Raw genomic sequence first — 11,243 nt, 5'->3', positions numbered from 1 at the left:
GGAGAAAGATATGGATTCTAAACTTGGCTCGTTAAAACGGCATGTAGTAGGCATTGGGACAGTCCCTGTTACAGACAGTATTAGTCGAATCAACAATTATATTCCATACACACCCTTCAACTAAAAACAGAAACTGACCAATATATAGAATAATTCCGTAAATGATATAACCATTCTACAGAGAAAATCAATAGACTGAGCACTTATAGCGATTTCTAATTAAAAACCAAGGAAAATCAAACTGATGAAATGTTTGCGTCAAACAAGCTGTTGTCAGATTCTGGGGAGTTACAGCCGCTTACAACGATCAGTCGCGCGCTAGAGTTCATCCATGTACCCAGTAACCTCTGTTAAAGCGGTCACACTATGAAAACCGTCGCTGTTAATGAACCAGGGTGCGGAAAAGTACGAAACCTAGACTCCGGAAATAATTGCCCGGTATCTGGTTATCATTTTACATGCATGCTCATGTAAATGATGTTCGTTTCGCGCTGGGTGATACGTCATGGGGTTTACCACGTAAACGGGATGCGCGCGCATCTTTATCGAAATGTTTTGGAAACAGTTCTGATTTACGTCTACGAGAACAATATATTATACTAGTCACGTGACACGCATTTTGACCATTACTTATGAAACGATCAAAAATGATTGGACATTTCAGCCGAGAATGCTGTACTTATATAAATGGAGGAGTTGTGAAGATTTGTCAAACGGAGCACGAGCATCGAGTTCACTTACTGGATACCTGCCACACCGTGAATACCACTGGGACACCTGTACACTCCACGCGCTACAGGTAAGTAACTTATCTACCTGTCCGATAACAATATCATCTTGGAAATAGTTCTATTTCTTAATTATCAATAATATTTCACGAGAGTTTCTTTTATTTAAAAACCTTTTGAAATTTAAATATCTAATACCTGTCTGGTTCTAAGACACCATTCACATCAAAGTCGGATCTCGTTGTTTCGAAGTTGACGAGACAGTGGGATTTGAAATATTGAATTAAAATAGCTAATATATGTCATTTACCCTACTAATATTTGGCCAAGACCAACTACATTTACAACATTAAATGTTACTCCAGACGTCCTCAAAATGCTTAATTTTATAAACAGATTATAGGTAATATAACTTAACCTTGTTAATTAACCGATTATGTACCTAAAATAATTAGAGTTGTTTAACATGACAGAAATCCAAGGACAAGACGATAATTTACTCTGTGCACTACGAGACATTCGTCGAAAGTGAATATCCTCGTGTCAGTGAATCATTGTATAAAGGAATTTCAGGAATAATTGAATAGAAATACTACTGGAAAAATATATCCGTATTAAAGTTGATTCTGTTATAAAGAGTAGAAAATGTTAAAAGAGTTCTGGGGAAATTCATGCATCAAGCTTATCAATTTATTCATTTATATAAAGAAGAAAATGTTAAATATTTATGTTCTGTGTAAATACATTTTCAAGATTATTATGCGTCATGATGTAATTGTATTATCGTTTTGTAGACTTATGGGCAGTAGAGTCAAAATTGATAAAAAGATGGAATTGAAATTTAGTTTCTAGATTATAAAATCTGGTCATTGTCGACCATGAACGGCTATGTGACCGAAATTTATAGTTGGTTTTCAGATATACGTGAATTGTGAACTTCTTTAAGACGGCTATGTAGCCGTAAATAAAACTCCAAATTAAAGTATCATTGTACATCTTAGAATTAAAAGGTGATATTCACTTGCAACTTTCAGTGGTAAAACTTGTGAAATCTATCCAATAAACAACAAAATGAAGTAGAAATGAAATAAATAAATAAATAAATATATATATATAAATAAATAAGGGAAGACATCTACATAATTTTTTACTTGAAAGTTTCATTCTAAAACAAATCATTCCAAATTTTATATGATAGGTTTGATGAACATCCACTGAATGGGGGTTAGGCGCTCGATAAAAAATCGGTAAAATTGATATCCCGGTGTTATAATGAAAACCAATGGTGTCGTTTTTACCGAATTTTAAAAGATCCAAAAACACGTAGACTGTTACAAAGTATCGGGTCCCTGTGGCTGGTATTCGGATCGATCGATATATCTGTAATAGGGAACAGGAATCGATTTCAGCGGTAAAACGCGCAAGGACTTTCGTTGTAAACGCGCGTTAGGTGTCAGGTTGACCGATCGAGATCCATTTCCATCGTTTAACTATCAATGGAAATTATTTCCACATTAATTATGCAATAGTCTGCCTGCGTGGATCTGGATTTGTATAATCTGCTTAGGGCGCGCCGGATCAGCGTAAAGAACAACGTATTTGTGTAACCGCTGTAGGCATACAGGTAGTAACAACACATAATAGCCGCGCGCGTGAACTGTAACACCGGTCCATCGCTGAATACGTCCCAACAACTTTTTATTCTTTTTTTTTTGGGTGACGATAATTTGCACATAAACCTTTACTGTTAAACGATATTTGATTCGATTTGTGTGTATATATGTATGAATGAACCCACGAGGCTGGTATAGATCTAAAACACATCACAGTTTTGTAACTGCAATGTAAATCTAGTATAAAAACGTCATACTACCCGATTCATTGTACTGCCTTTGCGGTCTCATACAAAACTTCCGTCTGTGACTTTCCCCTCTGTAATATAGGATTTACATTTCATTCATTTTTCAAAGGTTCCACAAGAAGTGAATTTCAACTTTAGATGAAAACGCGCGAGAGGTCAAATTGTAGAAATAACCCTGTGAACCAGAAGAAAGTCCGTATGATTGGACAACTGACACCCATATCTTTTCACTTCGGACCGGGGAACCCAACCCCAGTCTCATAAGTAAAACACGATGTGTGAAGGCGGTCCGGATCTGTTTTTGTCTGCCTTCTTTATAATTTAGTGGTAATTTTACGATCTATCGCTGTGCTTTTCATTAATTTTTTTAATATTTACTATAGTATTTGATTTTCAGTTCCATTAAATTTCTATATATTTCCTGTATCTTTGTGTAAGTCTCAGTTTGGTATTTCAGAATATACCGATTTTCTTTCTTCAATTTTTTTTTTAAATTATTTTTTCATTATCATTATTATTACTATTTTCGCTCTTTAATAACATCTTTTTCACAAAGTACCATTCTTACTTCATAAAACGGAATAAAGCCTGATAGCATTCCGTAGTCCTATGATCAATTTCCGGTTTCCGAGTGCTACCTTTGATATTACTAGCGGCTTACAGTGTGATTGTCCTGGTAATGATATCGGGAAGTAATTATGATATTGAACAGGATACAATGCTACCGTTGTGACATATTACCTATATTTAGCGACGTCGCGGGTATAAATGGTCGTTAAACTTCCTTAAGATATTGGATATTGTAAATGTAGGTCGAAACGAACGCGCCTGTCTGCGTGGGATTGACACGATTACTCGCGTCAAAGAAGTCATAGCTTATTTGTCGGAACATTGTTATCGGAAATTAGAAATATTTGTGTCTATTTTGATTCTTCAACTCCTTCTGCTCCTAGCACTTAAACCTCACCCTGGCCATAATGCTCAAGTATAATCACCCTTCACCTCAACACACGACTCCATGGCTTCCACATCCCCACCCCCACACTAAATCTTATCAAAAATATCTTTAAAAAAGATAAACGGCATAGTTTTAATGCTGGTGGTTATAATGTAAAACTGCTGCTAAATAAATTAACAAACTAATTAATAAATGCGCAGTTTCAGCACGGATAACAAAATTATATCAGTTTGAATCATTTTTGGTGATAATAAGCCTGCATTTGAATCAGGAATATGATTTTATTAATGTGTCATCTGAATAGATACATCCACGTATTCAGCTTGCATTCCATCTTAACTTTGTTTCGTTTTTAACTGCATATCAGCATTTTGCATCTACCGCTACATTGACCAATCACATACTTCATCTTGACCAGTAACGCCACCTGTCGCGTCATATCCGGGGCCAAAAGAATATTATACGGCTATGCCGAAAAACAGTTTGAAAGCTTATCTTAAGCCCAAACATGATATACGTTCCGTATTATATTCTAGTTTTAAAACTCCAAAAGAGTTAGCACATTCACCTATTCCAAACTGTCACAGAAATACCAAACAGTGGCTACTTATTTCTGATTCAATGTCAATGTTCTGGCTTACTTTTTAATTGTTAATTTTCTGAAAACTTCGAAACAGCGGCTATTACAAATGTCTTGAAACTTCTGGAAGTCTGGATTGCCTGTGTTAGTACCATTTCTCTCCGCTAGGCTACGCTAGTGGATATGTTCGAAACGACTCCTAGCGGAGAGAAGAAAAAGCTACAACCGGCAGTCTAGTCTAAAACTCTGGAAAAGCGGCGGAAACTAATTATTTAAACACTCTGTAAGATAAAATGATTGGCTGTTTGTTGGAGGGATATATGTTCATATTAAAAAAGGGGCTATTTATATTATGATATGAATTATCTATCACAAAATAAGCAATGCAAAATCACTTCTGGTTTACACAATTATTTTTATATTAAATACGTATATATATATATGTAATTGTTTATTTGAAATATATTGACTATGATATGTTTCCGGCTGTTGCATGCATTGACTGAAAGAATCTATAGTAAAGCATAGAGTATGTCTAGAAATAGGAAGCTTACAGCTCGCACACATACAAAATACAACTCCCACGCATAAAAGATAAACCTTCAACTCCCACTCAGGAAAAAAACAACAAACCAATCATTGACACCGGAAAATATGTCCGTGGCCTACAAATACCGACATATGGTAGAAAAAATCTTTTGATTTGTATCAACTGCAGAGCGTAGTTTCTTGTCAAAAACGCTACGCCAATTCTCAGTAGGTTAGCATTACTGGAACTGATAACGTTTTCTCATACTTATATACCCATTACCGAGTGTAAAATGTTAATATTTTATCGCAACAAAATATTTTCACCGAGATCGGCGAGGAGAGATATCTCGTACTTTTATATTTTGGTGCGCAATTCAATGTTGGTAAACAAACGGAACCATGACCTTGACGTTTTGACCCCGAGGTCACTCACTTTGACGCCTCAAGAATAAACAGGTTCCACTTGAAGGCCGTCGTCTATTGGAATTCAAAACCCCGTCATCATGCTGTGTTCCTAGATAAAAGATTTAGTCCCAACTTTCCTCGTGTATGTTTTCTTAGACAAACAGTTTAATTTAAAAGCAAAATTTGTTTCCTTGCATATTTATAAGGGATTGTATTGTATGTCTTCAAAATCTGCGAAATTCTTTATTTCTTAACAGTTTCTTCAGATTGAAAGGCATGGTTAATGTAAAATTATTATCATTATTTTTTTTTTTTTTACACAACCAGCGAATGTTTTTTTTTTTATCTCAAATCTATCAATTTTAAGATTTTAATGAATTACAATTCCGAGTAAACTTTTCTTATAGAATGTGTACTTTATATGAATGAAAATTGTCCTATTATTTTAAATCACAGTATTTTAACAGAATTAGACCATTTCAGTTGATATAATGTACAAATTCTATAAGAAAATCTCACATGTAATTGTAATTTATTAAAGTCTAAAAAAGGATAAATTTGAGAAACGGCCCTTTACTTCTAAACACTTCAATGTTGTAGATACGTCCTTGTTCCTCTAAACAACCAGTGTTCACCCATGGCTGTGTAACAAAAGCCTTACATAAAAATAAACAATATATGTTTATTTGCATAGTTACAATACATAATTACAATGTATATACTCTAATGAGAAAAACTAGATGCCACGCCCCCTAGTTGCATTAATTATCGATATAACTAAAACTAATATTTAACTACATAAAACAAATCTGGAAATATATCAACAGGTTTCTGTCTGAAATGTTTATTTACATATGTTACCATAAGTCAGACGCAAGCATATTCCGCATACCGGAGTAGGAATACATTTGTAAAGTGACACGCCGGGCTAATTGTACATATTTACTTGACACCTTCCGCGCTGTTGCTAAAGATTCCCATATATCACCCAAACATACCTATGTACGTATAACTGACTAAGTATCACGAGCGCGTTTGGTTGATGGCCTTTATTAAACGTCACAGACGAAATATCAACCACTTGTTAGACATTACTGGTTTGGACGTGTCATTGTTAGACCGAAGAGTCTTTGTACGTAAAATTTGAAAACTCGTTCTCAATATCGGGTAAACATGTCATTTTTAGAACCAGGTACACAATCAGTTTCGGAAATAAAGTTTGCTAATTTCTAAAAAAAAAAAAATGTTTTCATTGATTTTCGGAAACTTCAACCGGAAATCAGTTACGGTTTAATGTAATTTATTCGGAGCGATGTGTAAGTAAAAGATAAATACTTATAGCGATAACTTATTGCTTTATCCATCTCGCAAATTACCTCTCCGATCGGTCAATTACATAGGACACACACACGTTAAAACAATTATTGACTGGGTCATATTTAAGCATTAACCTGATGACAGCCTAATATAAATATATCGGTATACAAAGCATTGAAGCATGACTGTGGATTCAGCCGAAAGACAAAGAGCAGCATGGTTGTGAATTTCAAGATTTCAAGATTTCAAGATTTTATTTTTCACTCAGACACACATAATAGTGTATAACAAGAGGTCAGACGTCTTTAACAGAATGGATGCATGACAGGCAAAATATAATATAATTTGAAGAGGAAATGTGGAAAAATAAGTACATTTTAACCTTTCATAAATATAATTATTAATATAATAAAGCTTACATACTGCATAATCACAATGCTGGATGATAAAGGTGTGTTTTAATAACTTGACTAGTTTTTTGATAAATAAACTGACATTCATATGCAGTTTCTTATAAAAGATTGCGAACATTCCTTTCATTTTAAAGTAATTTAAGATACTGTAAACGTGGTTATTTTCGCGGGTCGTTAATTTCGCGATTTCGATACTTAAACTATACGCGTTCAATCCACCTTCGTTTGTAGTTCGAGTTTACTCAAATTAATATCAAAATAATACGCGTGGGGGGATTTTTCGCGATCACAAGGGATCCGTGTAATTAGCGTAAATTTTCCCCTCGCGTAAATCCACGTTTACAGTAATAAGTAGCGATGTCAAACAAAGACATACGGTATTTGTTTACAATACGCATTTTTCCTGTAATTTCGGCGTTAATTTTATTACTTGCAGGCACAAACACTCATATAATCATCGTTGGGACACATATTTCACCAATAGAAATTGTGCATGTTTCTGATGTCCGAACGAAGGGATGTCCCTTTAAGCTAACATGGACCACAGGAGACAAAACGTATGATATCGTATGATCTCAATTTGTATGAGTTCACATATACCAACACTCTGTTCCATAACCCGTGAATATTTCAAAGTATGAAGGCATCGTCTAATGCAGTGAGAACATCTAAAAGTATGGTCGGAATCTAGTTCCTGAAAAAAAACCGTATATTTATTTGAATCCGTGTTTTTTTCTGTTTCAGATATTACTACATATTACGTCATGATGCTTCGCATAATCTTAGTAACCTGTATGACGTCATCAGTTCTCTCCATCCCTCTCCACCATCTCTTCAGGAGAAGTCTCGTGAAGGTAAGCTTAACTTTCGGTCAAGGTCGACTGCGTCAGACTTATTTATTTTATAGTGTATTGTCATATACCACAGTCCATTGTTTTTTAGTGGTACTAAACTAAGTTGATGACGTCATAGAACCAGGTCAAAGAGCTCACAGCCTTGTTCCCGCTACAAGCATGCCATTTGAAAATTCGAGCAACGGTTTTGCCCAAAGAGGGAATACATTGACTCGTAGATTCTAACAGATTGATACAGACTCGGTTAGGGAATGTGAATCATGTGATTATATATATATATTTACAATGTCCCACAGGAAACTATGTTCAGCATGAGGACTATACCTTTTGTCACCCGAAATCTCGCCAGGTCATTTGAACGCGGTCAATACAAATATGGCCGCTAAATGTTTGAGAATCATTAAACGAGCGGACTGATCTATCTTAATGTGGTGACATGTATTCATAGTCGGATATATTGGAAAGTATCCAAAGTAAAACTATATTTTTTTTGTTTCCATAGCGATACGGCAATCAGGACTACGAATACATGGCAAACATCATGGCGAATCTGATGGTCAACAATCATGGGGGTGATACTCTGACGGAGGACGAGACAGAGAACCAACTGCTAGAGCACGGCATTAACGATGACACGGCCAAACAATTGGCTAACCGCTTCATCAACTGCTGTGACAATAATTCCGACCATCGACTAAACCGCCAAGGTTAGTGCGTCCTCGTTTTAAATAACCTCTGGTCATTTTGAAGAAACGAAATCAATATGTTGTCTGTATATAATTTTGAAAGACACGTGTCATCTTGAATAATGTTCTTTTAAACCCAAGCCATAGTGACATAATTAAGATTAATTAGAAAAAAAATAATACGACTGTAAAACGAAACATCAAAATGTCATGCGGAAAGAAAGATTATCAACTGACAATAGAACGAGTACATAGTTGTTTTTTCATATTTTTCTGTGGCTAGTTTTGTGTTAAATATCTAAAGTATATTTTATATTCAAATTTGAATTGTCCTACGTTTCTCTAAAATGGCATTTTTATCTTTTACACAGAACTTCAACAAGCCATGATCGAATTCAGCGTCATGTTCTACCCTTGATGAAGCTTGAGAATGTTTGCCCGGAATTTCTCAACATTCCATTCGACAATTCCTTTGTCCTGCGCATGCGCACATACAAAGCTTGGAGCATTTGTCCATGTTTGTTCCCGTTGTACTCGACGTCGCCATGCGTAACTATGCAGCTTTGGTCAATACAGAGAATGGACACATTGTTTTCCTTCCCGAATTACTTCCCTTTGTGGAGGTCTTCGTCAACTCTGAAAGACATTGTATAGACCAACTACGTGATATTGTGACGTTTGCATTACTAGCTTTGCTTGTATTTCGACAAACCCATTGAATTGAACATCTCCACAGTTTTTTCCGGAATTTGTGATGATCGTCCGATTCCGTTGACTATTATATAGTCAGGCGGGTACAGTATTGGGCTACCTATATCAAAATAGAATATCATTCGTACTTTTCCGTCAATTTCCGTCATATTCCCGGAAAAGCAAATGGTACTTCATTCGAGGCAGGGTTCTGCTCTGCCAAAAATTGAAAGTATAGTAATGTAGGGATAAATTTGGTTATTGGTGTCATTATGTGATTTTTTTTGTTGGTCAAATATCGGTCCATCCATCACGTACGTCACGGAAACTTCCGCCATTTACCGATAGTTTGACCCAACGATACGGGTGAATCGGGTTACTTTTTATTTATTTATTTTCATTTTTGTACAAAGACAGCATTTGGTGCATAACTGCTTGATTGGATCAGCGCTGACGAATTTAACGATTGAATCATATGGATTCCTGATCGGCTTTCCTAGTCACGGGACCTCGGTACGAATATCCAAGCTATTGTCCATACTAAGTATTTTATAAGTAAATTGCGGATTGGGAATTCGAACCAGGTCCCTGTTCTTGTAGTAGTCATTTTGTTTCATTACTTTAAAATCAGAATATACATTATGTTTGCATCACAACCTGAAGTTCATGTCGGTATGAATGTCATAAGATATCGCTTTATAGATAAACCGCAGTATACTCATTATCATCTAGATATCACTATTTACGGTTACAAATTCAAATGTTCAAATGAGATTGGTAAAACAAGAACATGCGATATGATGGCGTTTTTGTTGATATCATATCGCTATACTGTGCTGAATTTCTCACGTACAAACGTTTGAAATACGTTTGTATCTCACTGGCTTTCCGTCTTTCATACCAGACTAAGATTCTGCAATGTTACAGTTCCACGGCTGATCTAAGTAGCATTCATATATCGACAAATCCAGTTTTCCTCGATAAGTAATTATCACATCGTAGTACATGAAGCAGCGCTATGTAGGAATGCTTTCAGGCAACGAAACTGATGTTCGGTGAATTCATAAATTTCTGTTTTCAGAGAGTTAGATGTTATAACTAGTTGTTGCTTATTATTTTTGTTTTTAATTTGTAATTATTCTGTGGGTCATGGTTACATTTATTTATAAAGTGAAAATAGCTCAAAAATTGTGTTACGCTCAATCGATCCTCATTGTCACGTGACTATGTGACAATTTGTTTTCATTCAAATGTAAATGTGTTGGTGTTGAACTAAATCGATGTAAATAAAATGGATTATTTTGAAATATCTTTGTGTTCGTTTATGTTACATTCTTACCATGAATTTTGACCTAAATACAGTACTTCTGACCTCTGACACTGAAACATTGACCTTTGACACCCCTCATGAATTAATTACCCCTTTTTCTACCCGTAAACTTCGTCTTGAAAACATAACAAAAATTAATTCAACCACTGGGTTTAAGGGTAAAACAAGTTGATGAAACATTTTAAACATGAAATATCTTTAAAAAAGATAAACGGCATAGTTTTAATCCTGGTGATTACAATATAAAACTACTGGTGAAATAGATTAACGAACTATAATGCGTTTCAGCACGGATAACAAAATTATATCATGCAGTTTGAATCATTTTTGGTGATAATAAGACTGCATTTGAATCAGGAATATAATTTACATGTATTAATGTGTCATTTGAAAAGATGCATCCACTTATTCAGCTTGCATTTAATCTTAACTTTGTTCCGTTTTTAACTGCATATCTGCATTTTGCATTTACTACTACGTTGACCAATCACATACTTCATCTTGCCCAGTAACGCCACCTGCCGCGTCATATCCGGGGCCAAAAGAATATTATACGGCTATGCCGATAAGTAAGCCGAACAATATATCTGAAGGAGTGCTACCGCACTATCTCGGCCAAATCTGTCAAAGCTTGGAATCAAATAGACGAGGAAAAGACGGTGTCCACAGATATGACAAAGGAACACTGTCGAAAAAAATTCCAGTCCTGAGCCGAGAGTAATGTCCCCTTAGACGAAGTCCCCTTTAACCTTTAAATTTAAGAGTTAGGATGTCTATAAGAGAGGCTTGTCGGAAGTTGCCGTGTTGCTACCTTTTGACACAGTGAACACATATCTCCAATGTTATTCCTCGGGTAATAGTTTATCTGAGCAGACAATTTAATTTAAACA

At 35.4% G+C, this 11,243-nt stretch overlaps 1 protein-coding gene across 1 annotated transcript; it reads left to right on the top strand.

Annotated features, from left to right (window-relative positions):
- The first annotated feature begins 669 nt into the window (after nucleotides 1-669).
- LOC117341104 lies at nucleotides 670-10,332 on the top strand. Its single transcript, XM_033902938.1, has 4 exons — nucleotides 670-799; nucleotides 7,538-7,647; nucleotides 8,150-8,354; nucleotides 8,705-10,332. The coding sequence occupies exons 2-4, from the start codon at nucleotides 7,558-7,560 to the stop codon at nucleotides 8,749-8,751; spliced, it is 342 nt and encodes a 113-aa protein (XP_033758829.1). The 5' UTR covers nucleotides 670-799; nucleotides 7,538-7,557; the 3' UTR covers nucleotides 8,752-10,332.
- The last annotated feature ends 911 nt before the right edge of the window (nucleotides 10,333-11,243 follow it).

The sequence above is a fragment of the Pecten maximus genome, chromosome 13 (assembly GCF_902652985.1).
Source record: "Pecten maximus chromosome 13, xPecMax1.1, whole genome shotgun sequence".
In the NCBI taxonomy this organism is placed as follows: domain Eukaryota; kingdom Metazoa; phylum Mollusca; class Bivalvia; order Pectinida; family Pectinidae; genus Pecten; species Pecten maximus.
Note: the sequence above shows the minus strand (reverse complement) of the source record. Positions and strands in the feature narration are given on the sequence as shown.

Coding starts and splice junctions, on each gene's coding strand:
- LOC117341104 (XM_033902938.1), top strand. CDS start 7,558: ATGATGCTTCGCATAATCTTAGTAACCTGTATGACGTCATCAGTTCTC. Junction 7,648..8,149: donor TCAGGAGAAGTCTCGTGAAG/GTAAGCTTAACT, acceptor TTGTTTCCATAG/CGATACGGCAATCAGGACTA. Junction 8,355..8,704: donor CCATCGACTAAACCGCCAAG/GTTAGTGCGTCC, acceptor TCTTTTACACAG/AACTTCAACAAGCCATGATC.